Below are 24,106 nucleotides of genomic sequence, written 5' to 3' on the forward strand. Positions count from 1 at the left end.
CGGCGTGACGTATCCTCACCTCCGTTTGTTTACCGTGTGACGTCACGAAACGTGGGCGTTGGCATAAGCGGATGTGGGCGTGTCATACGCGGATGTGGCTGTGTTGCCGGAGTGAAGATTATAACTTCGATCATATAGCACCTTTCAAGGGATCTTAAGAAGCTTTATCCAACGTAGATAAATTGATAAAGCAACCAAAATTAGATATGATTAACTCGGCCTTGTTTAACAGTTGAGGACTATTTATTTGTATATATATTCACACAGAAGTTTAATGAAATATTTTCATTTATTAAAACAAGTTTCAGGTTTTTCCACAAATATAACAGCAGAACCTCGGCAGAGATGGATCAGACTACTGAATCCTGAATGTATTATAATGAACACAAAGAACGAAATCAATACATAACTAATTCCCCATGTCTACTTTTAGTTTTCTAAAAAACACATGACTTTAATTGAACATTTGAAGCATAAGCCTACTCCAGAAATGTGGCTGTTTTTATTGACATGCAATTGCAAGAATGCAAAAGAAGTTCACACGATATGATCGGAGGGATAAAACCAAAGTGTACAAAAAACGGACCGCAGAAATGCCGCTCTGGCTCTGCATTTCCTGATCTTTGCACATTGATGGCGCCATTTCCCTTAGCGGTTATAGTGAGGCCGAAGCTCAGCAGTAGCGTCTGACAAAGTATATGAATATATTCTAAATGATAAAAAAAAAAAAATACATGCTTTCATTTCGGAGCTTTGCAATTTAGTAAAATAAACTTTACAAAGTCACACAATACAAGAGTAAAATTATGAATCTGCAAGTTAATCCAAAAGATGTTCTTAACAATAAAACATACATTTGGAGCAAGATACATAAATAGTTCTCACTGTAGATAGTCGATTGATTGACAGTCAAGGTATGAAGGCGACAAATTAGGAACAGCGTGGATTTAGACAGATGGGTGCTTTTATCTAACACTATGATGGAACTCACACCTTGTCCACCTTGTCCTGTGTGTAATCTGTTTTCAGCCTTCAACAGCAAGCAAACCAAACAGCTTCCGTGTCCATAAGAACATCGGACAAGCAATGTCACAAAAGATCACCTAAAAGCTAAATACTGAACTCTGTTTATTGATTGACACAGTCAGGGTATGAAGAAGAAAAATTAGTAACCGCGTGGATTTAGACAGACGGGTGCTTTTATCTAATGCTGCAGATAGGAGACGTTTTCTATGATGGAACTCACATCTATGCTTCATAGCGTCCCCCCACCCAATTCGGACACTGACATTCATGGTACGACGGTGACTGAATGGGGGGGTCCTCCTGACTCCTGGACAGGCACAGAGAAGCCTGGAGCCCGGTCCTCCAGGCTGAGCTTGCTCATCGCAGCACCGGATATGATGTCCTCCTTCTCCCTTTCAATCAGCTTGTACTTGCTGTTCCACCCTTTGTTTCTGGCAAAAACGTATGCGCCTCCGAAGAGATCAGGAAATATGGCCATAAAATCAATTTGCTCTGCGTCCTTAGGGCTGTAGAAAATAGATAATGATTATTTTTAATTATCATTTAAAAAAGTGTCCTTATAATGTATCGCTATCTGAACTACATCGTGTCTCAACAGGTTAGGGTTTCCAAATATCTGCAATCGAACCAAACATTAAAAGCAACGCATGTAGGACGCTGTAAGTAACTTTTAATGTTGCATTGTCGAAGCAATAAGTAGAGAAATAAAAAAATTCAAGCGAAAACAGCAATAATAGGCCAATTACTATTGAGTAAAAAAAATAAAGATCACTAGGGGGCACTATTTCAGTCTGTTAAGGCTGCGGAGACCACGTGCCCAGGGGGCCGATTACTCATAATCCGTCTATGCATGTACACCAGGCTAATAACACGTTTTCATTGTATTAACCAGGGTTTTAAGAGTGTTATACGTGAGGATGTCTGCAGCCCATCTGATGATGTTCACTTACGGATGTTGAAGGAGGTTGCGTATGAAGCGAAGTAATCCTGCAGTGTTCTCAGAACACGTCCCTTTGCCGTCCAATTTCTTCACTATCTCCCTGGGGAACTGAAACAGCATAAAACCACAGATAAGCGCTCTCTCTCTCTCTCTCTCTCTCTCTCTCTCTCTCTCTCTCTCTCTCTCTCTCTCTCTCTCTCTCTCTCTCTCTCTCTCTCTCTCTCTCTCTCTCTCTCTCTCTCTCTCTCTCTCTCTCTCTCTCTCTCTCTCTCTCTCTCTACCTTTTGTTTCCAGTCCTTCCAGCTTGCCTCCCCTACATCCCGATCCAGTTCATCAAGGAGGCATTTCTCCGTCTTACTGTAGTTTTTCACCTCCTCCACATTACCGATATTTCCTAAGTATCTAATTTTTCTGATAAAGAATTAACAATGATAAACAAAAACAAAGAAGAACCAAGAATCAATCAATACATGCAATTCCATGAAAGGCATCAGTGGTCAATTCATATTATATATCAAACGTTTTACTTTGACTTCAGCCAGAAGAAGGGATGGTCCAGGCATTCCTGCACTGTAGGCCTTTCATTTGGATTTTTGCTGATCATCCACTTCACAAGATCCTTTGTGATCAAATCCTGAACATGGTCAAGACTGTAGAAACCATCAAGAATGTTGCTCTCACATCTAGAGCCTCTGCCAAAAGGATGATGTCCTCCAGATAGGATGTAATATGTCAACATCCCTGCCACCTACATGAAAAAAGAAAAATAATTAATAATGAAAGAAAGATATTCTAGGTGAAAACACTAACTCACCAATTAGTTTTTACGTAACAAAGACCTGTATGTCAGCGCTCATCTTGCATGATGCAACATCCTCTTCTAAATTCTCACTGGCCATCCAGCACTTTGTTCCAGCTTTTTTTGTGTGCCGGGAAGTCTGCCCTTTGGGCAATGTTCTGCTGATGCCAAAATCTGCCAAACGTGCCTTTTCACGAACATCTGCAAAATGAAGACATCATTGTCCAAGATAAGACAATATCGTTCACATTAAAATAGTTTAAACGCAAACTGTCCACATTTCTTACCTATCAAGACATTCTGTGGTTTAATATCCCGATGGAGGATTTGAGGAGTCTGACCATGTAGCACACTCAAGCTAGATAAAACGTCCGTAACAAGATTTCTCTTCTGTTTTTCTGTCAAATCAGGTCTTAGGAATTCCTCCAGGGTGAACTCACACAGTTGAAGTGCAAGGTAACCAAAGTTACTGTCTTTGGCGTAGTCCATGTATCTCACAATATTTTCATGTTCAAGCTCTGGAAGTCTTAGGAATGATTCCTCGTTCTTCAGCACATTATCATTCGTTTTAGACATTCTCTTCACTGCCACCTCAGTGCCATCCTCTCTGAGGCCAAGGAAGACCTCAGTTCCATCGCTCCCCGTCGCTATGCGGTATTCTTCATCATTCACAAACAATATGCTCCCAACTTTGATGATTTCCTCACTTTTTGAGAGCTTCTCTAATTTCTCTCTCCATCTCACACTTCTTTTTAACCACTTCTGCTCTTTTCTAAATGTGGTGTTGCCAGGTTGGAGATCATTCGCTACAGATTCCTGGACAGAAGCTGTGGAGAGGTCACTTGAAGCGTTGTGCAGTTCATCGTTCTGCTGCATTTCTTTTTTTTTCTTCTTCTTATTTTTCTTCTTTTTCTTGGGTGCCAAAAGCTCTTCATCAGCTGATATGGAATCTTGTAATACTGGGCTTGGGTGGACTAAATATTTGTGCAGGTGCCTTAAACCTTTTTTGAGAACGTCATCCATCCTCCTTTCTGCAAATGTAAGAATCCCTTCAGGCACAGAAGTTAACCCAATCGATGTAAACATTCGGTTGGCGTGTTCAGTTGAAAGAAGGTTTGCCAAAATACCATAGGCATACATTGCAGTTGCTGAATGATTATTGATTAAAAAGTCGGAAATTCCTGAGCCTAAATTCTTAATGAAATGCCAATCCCAGTCATCTTTCACTTTGGTTTTTTGTGCTATCACATAGAGTGTAAGCACAACCAAGTTTGGTTCCTCTGGAAACAACACTTTTGTGGAAAGCAGCTCAAGTAATATAGGGGTGAAAGCCAGTGATATGTTAATTGGTATCTCTGTCAAAGTGCAAAATACTGAATGTAGATTCTCAACAACCAAAAGCTGAGTTCCTTTTAAAAGGTTTGGAAAGTGTTTGACAGCCTCCTCAATGTATTGGTTTATTTTATGGTGGTCCCTCAGCCACTGGATAGCTTTACTTTGGTATTCTTCCTGCACTTGCCCAGCGACACCTAACATTACATCAAGAATACTGAAATGTGTCTGAGGATGCCTAAGCAGCATAACATGATCAAACAACTGGAAAACCTCTTCTGGACTCTTTTGCTCGAGTGCAATGTCCAGATCAACAAAATGCCTAATTTCTGAACAGATTAGGAAACCATTTGATGCTAAGCGATGTACCATTTTACAGAACTTGTCATTGTAAGCATCTTGTAGAGGGAATGTCAAAGCACACGTTACAACAATTGCACCTGCACCAATTAATGCTTTTCCAATATCATGTCTGTCATAGAAGGCAGCGGTTTGCAGTGGGGTCAGCATCAAATTAATCTGATTATTACTTTTTCCATTTGGATCAGCTTTTGCTACCAGCAATTTATGCACGAAATGAATTGGAACTTTAAATAATGAAGCATAATGCAAAGGTGTCCAAAAATTTTGTGAATATGTGTTTGGGTCTGCAGCTTCATTTACAAGAACAGAAAAAAATTCCTCCTTTTGAAATGCAACAGCAGCAATCAAAGGGGATACCACATCGTTTAGCTCCTCGCATGGGTAAAGTCCATTAATGTCATGTTTCTTAAGCAATAGTTTGAGCTTATCGAGTTTGTTGCTGATTATACATTGAATTATTGAGTGTGTTTCATTTATGTTGACTGCCTCTTGTTGGATAAATGGCAACCCCATAAAATCCATGTCTTCTGTTCACAATACCTGTGGGGTGATATAGTCATTAGGTCAGTGCAATAGCTGTTGCTGCCATAAATGCAAAATGCAATATTTCAAGAACTACAACTACAAAGTTCTTGAAATATTTGGTCACACTTCCTGTTTTGCCCAACAATATTTTTGTACAGTTAGATCAGTTATGGGTTTGTTTGTTTTACATTCATTGTAAAGTCCTGTAGGGGCATTTAGCTTGTGGTGGTTTCAAGTTAGCATTCATCAAATACTTATTTGAATGGATTCAAATTGGATGAGAACAGTGTGCCTTTATGTGACATGTTCAAACACGTTGTTTTCTCAATATGTATGTGATAGTTGATTTATGAAATCATCAAATTAAAAATATTGTTCACAGGTTCTTTCACAGCATTTCTGTATGACGTCTACTGAATTCAATAGTAAACGACTTTCGTTCAAATATGTTTACGGTGACTATTAAAAGCGTATCATGTTAAGACTTTGCTGTCAGTTTATTCTCATGACGTAAAACAGCCACTCCCTGCATTTTATCACGTTGACTGTACCGTATTTAGAACCAACACATGATTGAAAAAAGAAAAGGTTTTAACAGCAAAGAAAGGTTTACATTTGGGGTAATTTAATGTGACTTAATTTGACAGATATATTACAGAGAGCTTTAAGGAGAAGTCTAGAGTTGTGATGGTCACTTTACTCACCATTGTCATCATGGGGAACTTCGGTTAAATGGTTCAAGACGAGACCGAGAAAACATTCAACGTTTCTGATGAAACAACGTATCAAAGTTTAATTAATTCTAATGAGAAAACAGCAGAGCAAAGGAAAGTGAACCTCAGCTAAGTCTAAAGTAAAGTTAGTGAACCTCAGTTTCACCAACAAGGAACCATTTTCTCGACGACAGGTTTCGTTTCTCTGTGAGCTCCTCCTTAGAGGGGAAATGTAATGTTACATGCATTGTGTTAAAGGGGTTCTGGAGACTCCAGCAGGCCACCACGTAGAATGCAGCCCAATCCTGTGAATTTAGATGTTTGCGTTCTTATTGGTTGTTTAAAGTCCCATGTTGTTAGTTTATTGATTAGTTAAGAGGTAAACAGCCATGTCCCTGTAAGGCCAGCTAAGTTCAAGATACCTCTTTTCGTTTGGCTCCATCTGCCCGTGGAAGCCTTGGAGGAGCTTTGTTTGTGATACATTAATTCATCAATGTTTATAGGAATTATTTATGCTTGTGTTTCATAATATCTATTTATTTTATTTCATAGTCATTTTTGCATTGGTTTATTTACAGTTTCACACTATCCGAAACAACTTGGATACAAGGGAATGCTACACTTTCAATAAATGGACGTACAAGTGCACATTGACAACAGACTTTATGCTGCCTCGTCATTGAAGCTACCTAGCGTTACTTCAGTCAAGATAAGAGTGTTTATTCTACTTCATTTAAGAATGCTCGATTCTGATTGGCTGGGAGGGGTGCATTAATCCGGCATGTTCCAAAAATTTTGTGAACATGTGTTTGGGTCTGCAGCTTCATTTACAAGAACAGAAAAAATGTCCTCCTTTTGAAATGCAACAGCAGCAATCAAAGGGGATACCACATCGTTTAGCTCCTTGCATGGGTAAAGTCCATTAATGTCATGTTTCTTAAGCAATAGTTTGAGCTTATCGAGTTTGTTGCTGATTATACATTGAATTATTGGGTGTGATTCCTTTATGATGAGAGCCTCTTGTGGGACAACTCTCAACCCCATAAAATCCATGTCTTCTGTTCACAATACCTGTGGGGTGATATAGTCATTAGATCACTGCAATTGCTGTTGCTGCCATAAATGCAATATGCAATACATTGTTGCATCTATATTGAAATCCTGAAAGTATTATAATGAATACAAAGAACACAATAATGAAATCCTCAATGATGAGGATTTTGATTTTAATAGTAGATGAAGGGATCCATCTACTATTTCATTTTGAATGAAACAGTAGATTTCATTCAAAATGAAATCTACTATTAAAATCGAAATCCTCATCATTGGTCCTGACACCCTCACTCACTCCATTCTGAACTTCACCCTTAACATTGACGGCTCCACCATCACCCCCTCCACCAAAATCCGTAACCTTGGAGTTATCCTGTACCCCACTCTCTCCTTCCTCCCCCGTGTTAACCATATTACCAAAACTGCCTTTTTCCTCCTCCGAAACGTCGCCCGCCTCCGCCCCAACCTGTCAACTACCGCTGCTGCCACACTCATCCACGCTTTCATTTCATCCAGGCTTGACTACTGCAATGGTCTTCTCTACGGCACCACCAACAAAGTCCTCAAAAAACTTCAATATGTCCAGAACTCAGCTGCGCGCCTCCTCACTGGTACCCGCTCCAGAGAGCACATCACACCTGTCCTCCGTGAACTCCATTGGCTTCCAATTAAACACAGAATCAACTTCGTACTCATCGTACTCATCACCTCCAAGGCCCTCAACAGCCTAGCCCCCCCCTTCCTTGCCGACCTCCTCCATCACCACGCCCCCTCCCGATTCCTCAGGTCCATCTCTGCCAACCTGCTACAAGTTCCACGGACTGAGCGCCGGACTTGGGGTGATCGGGCCTTCTCAGTTGCTGCCCCCACCCTTTGAAATTCACTCCCCTCCCACATCAAAGTCTCTCCAACCCTCCATTCTTTCAAATCTGCACTCAAAACATACCTTTTTACACTAGCCTTCCCCACCTTATTCTTCATGTTGAACCTCTGTTTTTCTTTTATTCCTAGTCTGTCTTACATAGTTTTGATAGGGCAATATGTAAAGCGTCTTAGAGTACCATATTAAGCGCTATATAAATTTCATTTATTATTATTATTATTACAATGCCTCTTGTTCTTGAAATATTTGGTCACACTTCCTGTTTCGCACAACAATATTTTTGTACAGTTAGATCAGTTATGGGTTTGTTTGTTTTACATTCATTGTAAAGTCCTGTAGGGGCATTTAGCTTGTGGTGGTTTCAAGTTAACATTTATCAAATAGCCATCTTATTCGAATGGATTCAATTGGATGAGAACAACGTGCCTTTATGTGACATGTTCGAACACGTTGTTGTTTTTTCAATGCGTCTGTGATAGCTGATTTATGAAATCATCAAATTCGAATTATATTTCACAGGTTCCTCCACAGCATTTCTGTATGACCTGTAGGCCTACTGCATTCAATTAAATTGTAATAGACTTTCGTTCAAATATGTATGCGGTGACTATTAAAAGCGTATCATTTTAAGACTTTGCCGTCAGTTTTCTCTTATTACGTAAAACAGCCACTCCCTGCATTTTATCACGTTGACTGTATCGTATTGAGAACCAACACATGATAGAAAAAAGAAAAGGTTTTAACAGTAAAGAAAGGGTCACATTTGGGGTACTTTAATGTGACTCACTTTGACAGATATATCATATATTACAGATATAACAGAGCTTTAAGAAGACTTCTATAGTTGTGAGGGAGACTTTACTCACCATTGTCATCATGGGGAACTTCGGTTAAATCAAGACGAGAGCGAGAAAATATTCAACGTTTTGTTTAATCTGATGAAACAACGTATCAAAGTTTAATTAATTCTAATGAGAAAACAACAGAGCAAAGGAAAGTGAACCTCAGCTCAGTCTAAAGTAAAGTTAGTGAACCTCAGTTTCACCAACAAGGAGCTTTTTTCTCGACGACAGGTTTCGTTGCTCTGTGAGCTCCTCCTTAAAGGGGAAGTGTAATGTTACATGTGTGGCGACACGAGGAGGCTTTACTATTTTATGTCAGAGTATCTTCTCTATGTTACCGACAACGCCACCTTGGGTTAGGGCCCAAGGACTTATACACTATGATTGCGATTATGATTGTCACCTCTGACGATAAGACACTCAGGTTCGTTCAATCAGAGAGGGCGGGAGACAGAGTTCAAAAATAACAAAGCATTTTATTATAATGAACACGGTTTGGCACAAAAAGATGAAAAAGAGAAGTCAGCCCAACTGGGGAAGGAAGTGGGTACAAGCTGAGGCTTACCGGCTGGGAGAGGAAGTGGGTACAAGCTGAGGCTTACCGGCTGGAGGAGTACCGGCGAAAGAAACAAGGGCACCTCACACACACAGCAAAAACTTGAAGTCCAAACGAATAAAATCTAAAACAAAGCACACGCACACAAGGGATCACCACCACCACCCCGGAGGACCACCGCCACCACCGTCGGCCTTCAGCTCTACGAGAAAGGGGCACAGTTAGGAGGGCTCACAACTGACAGACAATATCACATAACAAATCAACAGATGTAACAATCAATCAATAAACTAAAGAGTATTAATTGGCAGTAACCAGAAATCACTCAAAATGAAAGTAAACAAGAAAATTAAAGAGTCTCTGACCAGAGATATCAACTCAACAAGTAATCATAACATATGTTTTAAACAAAAATAAACAAGGGCTCAGATTGAGAAGTTCCCCTTCCAAATGGAAATTAAATGAACAACGACACAAAACTTATGAGATTAACTCAAAACGCCCACACGCACGCCCACACAGTCCAAACCAGGGGTGAGTCCCGGCGGAGCCCGCAGCGGCCCACCCGAGCGGCAGCCACACACGCACACACCGCACCACGCACAGCAGCAGCGGGACACAGGGCTAACGGCAGGAGGCAAGCCGACCAGGGGCAGCAGACAGAGCCCCGAACCAAGTCGGCGGAAGTGGCAGCGAAGCAGCAGCAATGATAGTATAGCAATGATTTAGTAGATAACCAGGAAGGCTCAGCTCTCGGTTATGCGTTCATAACCCCGGTTCTCAGTCCGGTTATTTTGCGTCCCTTCTAAAGGGAGAGGGGTGAAGAGTATCGGCGTAGCGGGGGAGACAGCCACCACGCACCATGCGACAAGCATCTCCAGGGCGGTCTGAGTGTGGGGTGGGGGGGTGGGGTGGGGGGGGGTAGCGGTCAGCGGGGTCGCTGCGCTGAGCGATGAGCTGAGACACAAGCGACCGGTCCTACCTTGTACTTCACGACGTGGGTCTTCAGGAGGCTCACCTCCCCCTGCACTTGGCTGAAGCGCTCGTGTAAATACCTTCAGACAGAGGGACAGAGAACCAATGGGGACAGCCCAGCCATGTGCTTGATAGTAATGAATGCATGTATGTGTTGATTGATAAACAGAAAAATACCGATCCCATATAATTCTTATTTAATAGGTTATTTTTAGCTTGGTGAGATACATTGTCTTAAACGTTTATCTTTATTTTGGATTATTTCATTAATCAATGAATGTCTCGATGGGATTATCAAACACAAACACACAAAAACAGATACGCACACATTCACACACACACACACACACACACACACACACACACACACACACACACACACACACACACACGCAGAGAGGATCCCGTCATCATCTCCTTACTCACTCACTCATTCACTCTCACACACACACACACACACACACACACACACACACACACACACACACACACACACACACACACACACACACACGCATGCACGCATGCACGCACGCTCCTGTTCTCGGTGCAGAGGGCGTCCAGGTCCAGGATGGGGGCCCCGGGGCCCCCCAGGATGTGGTTGAGCTCCACGTTCAGCCGCTCCGCCTTCTCCCGGAACGCGTCGAGCTCCGCCTTCACGTCCTGCAGCTCGTCCGCCAGGGCCTCCACGCTCTGCTCCGCCTCCACCACCTGGGGGGGGGGGGGGGGGGGGGGGGGGTGGACCATGAGCCAGGGCCTCCACCGCAGGAACCGTCAGCAGGAACAGGAACCTTCACCAGCACCACCACAAGGAACCACAACCAGAAACCAGGTCCTCTAGCCTGTAGCCCCGCCCTCTCACCTGTAGCCCCGCCCTCTTAACTGTAGCCCCGCCCCCTGACCCGAGCCCCGCCCTCTCACCTGTAGCCCCGCCCTCTCACCTGTAGCCCCGCCCTCTCACCTGTAGCCCCGCCCGCTCCAGCTGTAGAACCAGGTCCTCTCGCTCGTAGGCTGGGAAGTGGGGACGCCCACGTCCTGGTCGCCAAGCCGCTGCCGCGTGATGCTCATCCTCAGGAGCTGCCCGGTCGCCACGGAGACGGAGGGACCAATGGGAGAGAGAGAGGGAGAGAGAGAGGGAGGGAGGGACCAATGGGAGAGAGAAAGAGGGAGGGACCAATGAGATTATATGGAACCGAACATTTTTAAATGTTCTTTGTGTGTGTGTGCTTGTGTGTGCTTGTGTGTGCGTGCGCATGCACCAGGCTGCGGTTCACCTTGTTGTCCCCCTGGGCGTCGCTCAGCCTCTGGGTGAGCTCCTTCACCTCCTCGCCCTGCTTCCTGCCCCGCTCCCTGGAGTCCCTCAGCAGCTGGGCCAGGTTGACCTGGGGGGACGGGCCGGGGTCCCTCCATCATCATCATCATCATCATCATCATGTGACACACACACACACCCACTGGTGGGCTGGGTCAGCATCCAGAATCATTGGGCTAGACCTCCCCGGCATCGGTGACATCTCCAACACCCGTCTAGTCAAAACATGGTTGTGGACTCATCTCAACCCGCTAATTCCCTTTACACCCCTCTAACATCAGGTCGAAGGTTGAGAAGCATCAGGTCCAGATCCACCCGGTTCTCAAACAGCACCGGTCCTCAGGCTGTGAGGGTCCTTAATGGCCAGCCACACTCCGTATCTGCTCTGCTAACAAAGCGACTGTATGTCCTCCTCCTTTAAATGCATTAGCACTTGGTCTTAGCTACTTATTTATTCATTTTATTTTTTGTGTATGTCCAGTCAGATTTGTTGTCTCCCTTCTTCTGTGTGGTCTTGTTTGTACTGTCCTGTGTGAGCCGAATCACCAAAATGAATTCCAGACGATTTGTGTCGTTTGGCAACATAATAATAAAGCCTTGACTTGACTGTGTGGCCGTCCGCTGGAGTGTGGAGTGGGGGTGGCGAGTCGGGGTAACCACTCACCAGGTGGCGTTTCTCTGGCGGCAAGGATGGATCGCCGCCGTCCTGAAATGCACAACCGCGATTCGGGATTATTGGATGTGTGTTGTTTTTTGTCGAAGAAAAAGTACATTTTAGTTTTGTTGTTGACATTTGAGCCTCAAAAGGGGAATCGAACCGCAATAAAAGAGACACTTAAAGCGCCAACACCTGGTTTTGATAATCAGAGGGTGTGACGGGTGGGTTGCTTTTGTCATTACTGTCAAATTTGAAATGGCACTGTAGTTAATTTCCGGAACCAAATGGTGTAAAAAAAAAAGTGCAATTTCGCTTGTGTGTTTCTTCCTCACAATGAGCTCTCTGTACTTCTTCTTGAGTCCCTGGTGGCGTTCCCGGAGCTGGTTGGCCATCAGCCTGTACTGGTCCCTTTCCTGCTGGCAGTTATCCAGCTCCTTGGACAGGATGAGCAGCGCATCCTTCTTACTCTCCAGTTTACACTTGCACACTAAGAACTGGCCAGCATGGCGAAGAAGATTCATGTGAAGATTAGTGCATCCGTTGTTGTGCAAAACAATTGTATCACGTTAGTTAGTTGTTAGTAAGGGAGGTTTGGTGTTAGCATCTTTTTAAAAGGCATGTTTCAATTTTTACCAACTTATTCAGGTGGAAGAGTTTTTAATATTTACAACACTGTTATAAGCATTTTATGTTATGAGTGAACATCACCCTCTTGTGAAAAGCAAAGTAAGATATAGTAATTGTATCCATGATAACACTGATATTAAAAAAAGGGTTAGAAAAAAACATATAGGCCTAAACGACTTTAGTTGCAGCTTATTTTTTATTTTATCTTATTTTATTTCATTTTACAATACTTTATTGTGTTCATTCATTAAATAGTGAAAAAAATGTGCATCTCGTAAACATCGCGAGAACACAAAAGAAAATACATAAACAAGGAGAAAACATCGCGAGAACACAAGGACGAACAAACTCAGTCCCGCAAGGATCGCGAGAACACAAGGGTGTTCTCGCGATCTTCACGAGACAAACTTTTGGTGACGCGATGGTACGGGAAGGACAGGCAGAGTGAAAGTGCTCATCTCCCAACAATAATCATTATTCGGTTCAATGGTTAAAGAACAGTGCGTCTCGTAAACTCGCCAGAAAACAAGGAGAACACAAAATAAAAAGAGATAGAAACAAGGAGAGCACATCGCGAAAACACAAACATCTCGCGAGAACACAAGGAGAACACTCCAAGAAAAGATAGAAACAATGAGAGCACATCACAAGAACACAGAAATCTCGCGATGTTTTCGAGACGCACTGTCGGCTAGTCCCATATGGAGCAGAGATGAAAGGAGATGAGTGACAGCCCTCACCTCGCACACCAGCCCCTGCCAGTCACTCTCCGTCCTCTTCGGAGAGTGCATGGTCTCCTCCCGCTGAGATATTAGCGGGTTCTGAAGTCCTCGACTCTCAGTTGAATCTCTCTCTCCCCCGTGGCTACCCTCGGCGTGACGTATCCTCACCTCCGTTTGTTTACCATGTGACGTCACGAAACGTGGGCGTTGTCATAAGCGGATGTGGGCGCGTCATACGCGGATGTGGGCGTGTTGCCGGAGTGAAGATTATAACTTCGATCACATAGCACCTTTCAAGGGATCTTAAGCTTTATACAACGTAGATAAATTGATAAAGCAACCAAAATTAGATATGATTAACTCGGCCTTGTTTAGCAGGTGAGTTTTATTTATTTTTATATATATTCACACAGAATTTTAATGAAATATTTTCATTTTTTAAAACAAGTTTCAGGTTTATCCACAAATATAACAGCAAAACCTCGGCAGAGATGGATCAGACTACTGAATCCTGAATGTATTATAATGAATACAAAGAACACAATAAATTCATATCCAACTAATTCCCCATGACTTTAATTGAACATTTGACGCATAAGCCTACTCCTGAAATTTGGCTTTTTTGATTGATATGCAATTGCAAGAATGCAAAACAAGTTCACACGTTACGATAGGAGAGATAAAACCAAAGTGTACAAAAAACGGACCGCAGAAATGCCCCTCTGGCTCTGAATTTCCTGATCTTTACACATGATGGCGCCATTTCCCTTAGCGGTTATAGTGAGGCCGAAGCTCAGCAGTAGCGTCTGACAAAGTATATGAATATATTCAAAATGATAAAAAAAAACTACATGTTATTACTTTCATTTCAGAGCTTTTCAATTTAGTAAAAGAAACTTTAAAAAGTCACAAAATAAAATAGTAAAATGATGAATCGGCAAGTTAATCGAAAAGCTTGTTCTTATAAAAAAACATAAATTTGGAGCAAGATACATAAATAGTTCTCACTGTAGATAGTCGATTGATTGACAGTCAGGGTATGAAGGCGACGAATTAGTAACCGCGTGGATTTAGACAGATGGGTGCTTTTATATAATGCTGCAGATAGGAGACGTTTTCTATGATGGAACTCACATCTATGCTTCACAGCGTCCTCCCACCCCATTCAGACACTGACATTCATGGTATGACGGTGACTGAATGGGGGGGTCCTCCTGACTCCTGGACAGGCACAGAGAAGCCTGGAGCCCGGTCCTCCAGGCTGAGTGTGTTCATCGCACCACCGGATGTGACGTCCTCCAACACCTGTTTCGACACCTTTCTCATGCTGGGCCGGTCGTTCCAACCTTTGTTTTTGGCAAAAACGTAGACACCTCCGAAGAGATCAGGAAATGTGGCCATCAAATCAATGGCCTCTGCGTCCTCATTGCTGTAGAACAAAGACAATATGATTATAATTAATTATCATTTACAATAGTATCGTTATTATGTTATAATCTATGGCGCTCTGAAATATATTGTGTCTCAATAGTTGAGGGTTTCCAAATATCTGCAATTGAACACAACATTACAATTTCGTTTTATAGAAATCAACCAGGGTTGTTGAAGTTATTAGTTCCAGGATGTCTGCAGCCCATCTGATGATCTTTACTTACTGATGTACAAGGAAATTGCGTATGAAGCGAAGTAATCCTGCAGTGTTCTCAGAATACTTCCCTTTGCTGTCCATCGTCTGCACCAACACAGGTGAAAACTGAAACAGCATCAAATCAGTTTCAGTCTCGCTCTCTCTCTCTCTCGATACAAAGACACAAATTACTTGCGCTTCACCTTTTTTTTCCAGTCCTTCCAGGTTGCCTCCCCTACATCCCGATCCAGTTCACCCAGGAGGACCAGGAGGGATTCCTCTGTTGTTCTGTAGTTTTTCACCTCCTTTAGATTGCCTATCTCCTCTAAGTAGTCTATTTTATCACTGATAAAGAAAATTTAAGACAAAAGTGAAAAGTAAAAACACCTTGGCAAACAATCTCCGGATATGCATCAGGTGTCAGTTCATATGAATAATTAAAACGTAATACCTTGGATCGTCCCAGAGGAAGGCATGGGCCAGGCATTCTTTCACCATAGGCCTTTCTTCTGGTGTTTTGTTGATCATCCATTCAATGAGATTCTTTGCGATCATATCTTGAACATGTTCAAGACTGTGCTGGCCACGATGAATGTTGTACTCACATTCATAGTCTTTGCCAAAAGGATGATGTCCTCCAGATAGGATGTAATATGCCAACATCCCGGCAACCTGCATGAAAAAAAGAGAACAGCTTAAAAATGCGAAGTATTCTGAATACACCAATATTTTTACTGAAAAAATAGAAACCTGTATGTCAGCGCTCATCTTGCATGCTACATTATCATCTTTAGCTATATTCTCTGTGGCCATCCAGCACTTTGTTCCAGCTCTTTTTGTTTGCCGGGAAGTTTGCCCTTTGGGCAACGTTCTGCTGATGCCAAAATCAGCCAAACGTGCCTTGCCAAGAACATCTGCAAAATGAAGATATTATTGTCGAAGATTGACAATATTGTTGTCATAAAACACAATACACTAAAATAGTTTAAACGCAAAATGTCCAAATTTCTTACCTAACAAGACATTCTGTGGTTTAATATCCCGATGGATGATTGGAGGAGTCTGACCATGTAGCACATTCAAGCTAATTAAAACCTCCTTAATAAGCTTTCTCTTCCCTTCTTCTGTCAAATCATGTTTTAGGAATTCCTCCAGGGTGCACTCACACAGTTGAAGTGCAAGGTAACCAAAGTTATTGTCTTTGGCGTAGTCCATGTATCTCACAATATTTTCATGTTCAAGCTCTGGAAGTCTTAGGAATGATTCCTCGTTCTTCAGCACATTATCATTTGTTTTAGACATTCTCTTCACTGCCACCTCAGTGCCATCCTCTCTGAGGCCAAGGAAGACCTCAGTTCCATTGCTCCCCGTCGCTATGCGGTATTCTTCATCATTCACAAACAATATGCTTCCAACTTTGATGATTTCCTCACTTTTTGAGAGCTTCTCTAATTTCTCTCTCCATCTCACACTTATTTTGAACCATTTCTGCTCTTTTCTAAATGTGGTGTTGCCAGGTTGGAGATCATTCAAAACAGATTCCTGGACAGAAGCTGTGGAGAGGTCACTTGTAGCGTTGTGCAGTTCATCGTTCAGCTGCGAGTTTTTTTTTTTCTTCTTCTTATTTTTCTTCTTTTTCTTGGGTGCCAACAGCTCTTCATCAGCTGATATGGAATCTTCTAACACTGCGCTTCGTTGTACTAAATATCTGTGCAGGTTCCTTAAACCTTCTTTGAGAATGTCATCCATCCTCCTTGCTGCAGATGTAAGAATCCCTTCAGGCACAGAAGTTAACCCAATCGATTTAAACATTCTGTTGCAGCGTTTAGTTGAAACAAGGTTTGCAAAAATGCCATAGGCATACATTGCAGTAGTTGTATGATTTTGATTATCGATTAAAAAGCCAGAAATTCCTGAGCCTAAATTCTTAATGAAATGACAATCCCAGTCATCTTTCACTTTGGTTTTTTGTGCAATCACATAGAGTGTAATCACAACAAGGTGCTGTTCCTCTGGAAACAACACTTTTGTGGAAAGCAGCTCAAGTAATATAGGTACGAAAGCCAGTGATATGTTAATTGGTATCTCTGTCAAAGTGCAAAATACTGAATGTAGATTCTTAACAACCAAAGGCTGATATCCTATTAGAAGGTTTGGAAAGTGTTTGACAGCCTCCTCAATGTATTGGGTTATCTTATTGTTGTCCCTAAGCCACTGGATACTTTTACTATGGTATTCTTCCTGCTTTAGCCCAGTGACACCTAACATTACATCAAGAATACTGAGATGTGTCTGAGGATGCCTAAGCAGCATAACATGACCAAACGACAGGAAAACCTCTTCAAGACTATTTCGTCCGACTGCAATGTCCAGATCAACAAAATCCCTAATGTCTGAACAGATTTGGAAACCATTTGATGCTAAGCGATGTATCATTTTACATAACTTGTCATTGCAAGCATCATGTTGAGGGAATGTCATAGCACACATTCCAACAATTGCACCTGCACCAATTAATGCTTTTGCAATATCATCTCTGTCATGGAAGGCAGCGGTTTGCAGTGGGGTCAGCATCAAATTAATCTGATTATTACTTTTTCCATTTGGATCAGCTTTTGCTACCAGCAATTTATGCACGAAATGAATTGGAACTTTGAATGATGAAGCATAATGCAAAGGTGTCCAAAAATTTTGTGAACATATGTTTGGGTCTGCAGCTTCATTTACAAGAACAGAAAAAAATTCCTCCTTCTTAAATGCAACAGCAGCAATCAAAGGGGATACCACATCATTTAGGTCCTTGCATGGATAAAGTCCATTAATGTCATGTTTCTTAAGCAATAGTTTGAGCTTATCGAGTTTGTTGCTGATTATACATTGAATTATTGAGTGTGTTTCCTTTACTGCCTCTTGTTGGATAAATTGCATCCCCATAAAAGCCATGTCTTCTGTTCACAATACCTGTGGGGTGATATAGTCATTAGGTCAGTGCAATAGCTGTTGCTGCCATAAATGCAATATGCAATACATTGTTGCATTAATATTGAAACACAAAATTAAATCTACAATGCCTCTAGTTCTTGAAATATTTGGTCACAATTCCTGTTTTGCCCAACAATATTTTTGTACAGTTAGATCAGTTATGGGTTTGTTTGTTTTACATTAATTGTAAAGTCCTGTAGGGGCATTTTAGCTTGTGGTGGTTTCAAGTTAGCATTCATCAAATACTTATTCGAATGGATTCAAATTGGATGAGAACAGTGTGCCTTTATGTGACATGTTCAAACACGTTGTTTTCTCAATGTGTAGGCCTATGTGATAGTTGATTTATGAAATCATCAAATTAAAAATATTTTTCACAGGTTCCTTCACAGCATTTCTGTATGACCTGTACTGAATTCAATAGTAAACGACTTTCGTTCAAATATGTTTACGGTGACGATTAAAAGCGTATCATGTTAAGACTTTGCTGTCAGTTTATTCTCATGACGTAAAACAGCCACTCCCTGCATTTTATCACGTTGACTGTACCGTATTTAGAACCAACACATGATTGAAAAAAGAAAAGGTTTTAACAGTAAAGAAAGGTTTACATTTGGGGTAATTTAATGTGACTTAATTTGACAGATATATTACAGAGCGCTTTAAGGAGACTTCTAGAGTTGTGATGGTCACTTTACTCACCATTGTCATCATGGGGAACTTCGGTTAAATGGTTCAAGACGAGACCGAGAAAACATTCAACGTTTCTGATGAAACAACGTATCAAAGTTTAATTAATTCTAATGAGAAAACAGCAGAGCAAAGGAAAGTGAACCTCAGCTAAGTCTAAAGTAAAGTTAGTGAACCTCAGTTTCACCAACAAGGAACCTTTTTCTCGACGACAGGTTTCGTTTCTCTGTGAGCTCCTCCTTAGAGGGGAAATGTAATGTTACATGCATTGTGTTAAAGGGGTTCTGGAGACTCCAGCAGGCCACCACGTAGAATGCAGCCCAATCCTGTGAATTTAGATGTTTGCGTTCTTATTGGTTGTTTAAAGTCCCATGTTGTTAGTTTATTGATTAGTTAAGAGGTAAACAGCCATGTCCCTGTAAGGCCAGCTAAGTACAAGATACCTCTTTTCTTTTGGCTCCATCTGCCCGTGGAAGCCTAGGAGAAGCTTTCTTTGTGATAGATTAGTTCATCAATGTTTGGAATTATTTATGCTTGTATTTCATAATATCTATTTATTTTATTTCATAGTCATTTTTGCATTGGTTTATTTACAGTTTCACACTATCAGAAACAACTTGGACACAAGGGAATGCTACATTTTCAATAAATGGACGTACAAGTGCACGTTGACGACAGACTTTATGCTGCCTCGTCATTGAAGCTACCTAGCGTTACTTCAGTCAAGAAAAGAGTGTATAGCTATCTGGTGATGGGTGCCTCACTACCCGCTAAGGGGCCAGAATAGGAAGCCTTCACTATTACAAACATGCTCCTCCTTAAAGGGGAAGCTTAATATACAAAGTATATAATAATGTAAAAAAAATACTAAAAAAACAACATTGTTATTATTTTCCATTCAGAGCTTGTCAATGTACTCAAAGAAACTTTACAAAGTCACACAATACAAGAGTACAATTATGAATCTGTAAGCAAATCAAACAGCTTGTTCTTATACAAAAAAATACATTTGGAACCAGCTACATAAATAGTTCTCACTGTAGAGAACATCAGAAATAAAAGTTGATTGAAAAACTCAACTGATTAACATACTCAGCATATTAAGAAGGAAAAAATTATTGTAATTTTGTCTCCTCTTGCAGATAGGTGACCTTTCCTCTGATCGAACCCACAGCTGTGGTTCTGTCACAGTCCTCCTGACTCCAGCACAGGCATCAACACCTTGTCCTGTGTGTAGTCTGTGTTCAGCCTTCAACAGCAAGCAAACCAAACAGCTTCTGTGTCCATAAGAAAATCGGATGAGCGATGTCACAAAAGATAAACTAAAAGCTGAATACTGAACTCTGTCTATTGATTGACACGATCAGGGTATGAAGAAGACAAATTAGGAACCACGTGGATTTAGACAAATGGGTGCTTTTATCTAATGCTGCAGATAGGAGACGTTTTCTATGATGGAACTCACATCTATGCTTCACAGCGTCCTCCCACCCCATTCAGACACTGACATTCATGGTATGACGGTGACTGAATGGGGGGGTCCTCCTGACTCCTGGACAGGCACAGAGAAGCCTGGAGCCCGGTCCTCCAGGCTGAGCATCTTCATCGCACCACCGGATGTGACGTCCTCCTCCTCCTCTTGAAACATCCTTCTCAGGCTGACCCTGCTGTTCCAACCTTTGTTTTTGGCAAAAACGTAGACACCTCCGAAGAGATGAGGAAATGTGGCCATCAAATCAATGTGCTCTGCGTCCTCAGGGCTGTAGAAAATAGATAATATGATTATTTTCCATTATGATGTACAATAGCATTATGATGTCATAAATTTTCGCTATCTGAAATACATTGTGACTCAATAGTTGAGGGTTTCCAGATATCTGCAATTGAACAGAACATTACAATTTCATTTTATAGAAATGAACCAGGGTTGTTGAGGTTATGAGTTCAAGGATGTCTGCAGCCAATCTGATGATCTTTACTTACTAGTGTTCAAGGAGGTTGCGTATGAAGCAAAGTAATCCTGAAGTATTTTCAGAATACTTCCCTTTGCCGTCCATCTTCTGCACCAACTCCGGTGGAAACTGAAACATCATCAAATCTCAGTCTCAGTCTCTCTCTCTCACTACAAAAACACAGATACAAAGACACAAATGTCTTGCGCTTCACCTTTTGTTTCCAGTCCTTCCAGCTTGCCTCCCCTACATCCCGATCCAGTTCATCCAGGAGGCATTTGTCCGTCGCTCTGTAGTTTCTCACCTCCTCTTCATTGCCGATACTTTTTAAGTAATCTATTTTGCTGATGGATGAGGATTACCATTATTAAACAAAAACAAAAGAAAAACTGACAACCAATCAAAAGACCCAATTTCATGAAATGCATCAGTTTTCAATTCAAATTATACACCAAATTTAATACCTGGAAGTCGACCAGAAGAAGGGATGGGCCAGGCATTGCTGCACTGTAGGCCTTTCTATTGGATTTTTGTTGATCATCCACTTCACAAGATCCTTTGCGATCAAATCCTGAACATGTTCAAGACTGTACAAACCATCAAGAATGTTGCTCTCACATCTACAGCCTCTGCCAAAAGGATGATGTCCTCCAGATAAGATGTAGTATGTCAACATCCCTGCCACCTACATGAAAAGGGAAAAATAATTAATAATGAAAGAAAAATATCCTAGTAGAAAACACTAACTCACCAATTAGTTTACATAACAAAAACCTGTATGTCAGCGCTCATCTTGCATGGTACTTCAACATCTTCATCTAAATTCTCTCTGGCCATCCAGCACTTTGTTCCAGCTTTTTTTGTGTGCCGGGAAGTCTGCCCTTTGGGCAATGTTCTGCTGATGCCAAAATCAGCCAAACGTGCCTTTTCGCGAACATCTGCAAAATGAAGAGATCATGTCCAAGATAAGACAATATCGTTCACATTAAAATGGTTTAAACGCAAACTGTCCACATTTCTTACCTATCAAGACATTCTGTGGTTTAATATCCCGATGGAGGATTGGAGGAGTCTGACCATGTAGCACACTCAAGCTAGATAAAACGTCCGTAACAAGATTTCTCTTCTTTTTTTCTGTCAAATCAGGTTTGAGGAATTCCTCCAGGGTGAACTCACACAGTTGAAGTGCAAGGTAACCAAAGTTATTATCTTTGGCATAGTCCATGTATCTCACAATATTTTTATGTTCAAGCTCTGGAAGTCTTAGGAATGATTCCTCGTTCTTCAGCACATTGTCGTTCGTTTTAGACATTCTCTTTACTGCCACCTCAGTGCCATCCTCTCTGAGGCCAAGGAAGACCTCAGTTCCATCACTCCCCGTCGCAATGCGGTATTCTTCATCGTTCACAAACAATATGCTTCCAACTTTGATGATATCCTCACTTTTTGAGAGCTTCTCTAATTTCTCGCTCCATCTCTCACTTATTTTGAACCACTTCTGTTCTTTTCTAAATGTGGGGATGACAGGTTGGAGTTCATTCACAACAGATTCCTGGACAGAAGCTGTGGAGAGGTCACTTGAAGCATTGTGCAGTTCTTCGTTCTGCTCCTCCTGTTTCATCTTTCTCTTCTTCTTTTTCTTCTTTTTCTTGGGTGCCAACAGCTCTTTATCAGCTGATATGGAATCTTCTGATGCTGGGCTTGGGTGGATTAAATATTTCTGCAGGTGCCTTAGACTTTCTTTGAGATTGTCATCCATCCTCATTTCTGCAGATGTAAGAATCTCTTCAGGGACAGAAGTTAACCCAATGGACGTAAACATTCTGTTGGCATGTTCCGTTGAGGCAAGGTTTGCAAATATGCCATAGGCATACAAAGCAGTTGCTGAGTGTTTTGCGTTCATAGAGTAATAAATTCCTGAGCCTAAATTCTTAATGAAATCCCAATCCCAAGCATCCTTCATTTTTGTTTTCTGTGCAATCACATAGAGTGTAATGACAACTAATTCCGGTATATTCTGATTCAACATTTTTGTGGAAAGCAGCTCAAGTAATTTAGGAATGAAAGACAGTGATATGTTATTTGGTATCTCTGTCAAAGTGCAAAATACTGAATGCAGATTCTGAACAACCAGAGGCTGTACTTCTTTTGAAAGGTTTGTAAAGTTGTGGACGGCCTCCTCAATGTAGAGGTTTAATTTATGGTTGTCCTTCAGCCACTTGATACCTTTACTACGGTATTCGGTTTCCTGTGGCCCAGTGACACCTAACACAACATCAAGAACACTTAGATGTGTCTGAGGATTTTTAAGCAGCATAACATGATCAAACGACCGGAAAACCTCTTCAGGACTCTTTTTTCCGACTGCAATGTCCAGATCAACAAAATGTTTAATTTCTGAACAGATTTGGACACCATTCGAGGCTAAACGATGCATCATACTAGATAACTTGTCATTTAAAGTATTAAATTCAGGGATATGAATGGGAGATGTTGTAACAACTGCACCTGCACCGATAAATGCTTCTGCAACATCATCTCTGTCAAAGTAAACAGCTGTTTGCAGTGGGGTCATTCTTAATGGATTATGAATGTCTCCATTTGGATCAGCTCTTTCTGCCAACAATCGTTCCACATAAAAAAAGTGAACTTTGCAAGATAAAGCATAATGAAAAGGTGTCCAACAAAGGCGTGAAGGTGTGTTGGGGTTTGCAGCTCGACGAAGAAGAAAATAAAAAACATCCTGGTTTTTAAAAGCAATAGCAGCAATCAAAGGGGAGACCTCATCACGAAGCTCCTTGCATGGGTAAAGTCCATTGATGTCATGTTTCTTCAACAATAGTTTAAGCTGTTTAAGTTTGTTGTTAATTATACACTGAAGTATTGGGTGTGTATCCTTTATGTTAATAGTCTCTTGTTGGACGAACTGGACCTGCAACAAACTCATGTCTTCTGTTCATACCTGTGGGGTGATATAGTCATTAGGACAGTGCAATAGCTGTTGATTCCATAAATGCAATATGCAATACATTAAAATGATTTGTGAAACTGTCAAATGCAAATTATTTTTCACAGGTTCCTTGCTGAGAGCATTTCTGTATGACCTGTACTGCATTCAATTGAAATAGACTATCGTTAAAATGTGGTTACGGTGACTGTTAAAGGTTTATCATTTTAAGACTTTGCTCTCAGCTTTCTCTTATCACAGTGCCAGCATAAAACAGCCACTCCCTGTATTTTATCATATTGACTGTACAGTATCTAGAACCAATACATAATAAAATAAAAGGTTTTAACAGTAAAGAAAATGTCACATTTGGGGTAGGCCTACTTTAATGTGTCTTCATTTGATTATTGGGTGAAATGTTGTGTTGAGTTTCAGCTGATCTTAAGAACAAGGAAGCTTTGCCCCGAACACAGAAATTGAACATTTTCTTAATAAAAGCTCTCTGACACTGTGGCTGTATTTGAATATCTATATATCTATATATATATATATATATATATATATATATATATATATATATTA

At 41.3% G+C, this 24,106-nt stretch overlaps 1 protein-coding gene across 19 annotated transcripts in view; it reads right to left on the reverse strand.

Moving 5' to 3' along the window:
* Positions 1–24,106, reverse strand: part of LOC115529656 (serine/threonine-protein kinase/endoribonuclease IRE1) — an 84,630-nt gene that overhangs the window by 15,845 nt on the left and 44,679 nt on the right. The window contains exons 1-12 of one of the 19 annotated variants that reach the window (XM_030338582.1): positions 18,638–19,072; positions 15,967–17,914; positions 15,704–15,867; positions 15,405–15,625; positions 15,157–15,298; positions 14,982–15,079; positions 13,345–14,755; positions 12,310–12,471; positions 11,984–12,025; positions 11,282–11,389; positions 10,969–11,084; positions 10,557–10,718 (exon numbers count right to left, since the gene is read on the reverse strand). In XM_030338582.1, coding sequence (XP_030194442.1) covers positions 10,664–10,718; positions 10,969–11,084; positions 11,282–11,389; positions 11,984–12,025; positions 12,310–12,471; positions 13,345–13,395 — 534 coding nt within the window. In that variant the 5' untranslated portion in view covers positions 13,396–14,755; positions 14,982–15,079; positions 15,157–15,298; ... (2 more) ...; positions 15,967–17,914; positions 18,638–19,072 and the 3' untranslated portion in view covers positions 10,557–10,663. Of the gene's footprint in view, positions 1–270; positions 1,533–1,976; positions 2,075–2,247; positions 2,378–2,493; positions 2,715–2,805; positions 2,967–3,052; positions 5,001–5,689; positions 6,770–8,500; positions 9,235–10,014; positions 10,192–10,556; positions 10,719–10,968; positions 11,085–11,281; positions 11,390–11,983; positions 12,026–12,309; positions 12,472–13,344; positions 14,756–14,981; positions 15,080–15,156; positions 15,299–15,404; positions 15,626–15,703; positions 15,868–15,966; positions 17,915–18,637; positions 19,073–19,502; positions 20,386–20,608; positions 20,707–20,791; positions 20,922–21,041; positions 21,263–21,351; positions 21,516–21,600; positions 23,355–24,106 lie in introns of those variants that run through there. The other 18 variants (XM_030338567.1, XR_003973605.1, XM_030338546.1 and 15 more) reach the window with 18 other exon arrangements.

The sequence above is a fragment of the Gadus morhua genome, chromosome 17, assembly GCF_902167405.1.
Source record: "Gadus morhua chromosome 17, gadMor3.0, whole genome shotgun sequence".
In the NCBI taxonomy this organism is placed as follows: Eukaryota; Metazoa; Chordata; class Actinopteri; order Gadiformes; family Gadidae; genus Gadus; species Gadus morhua.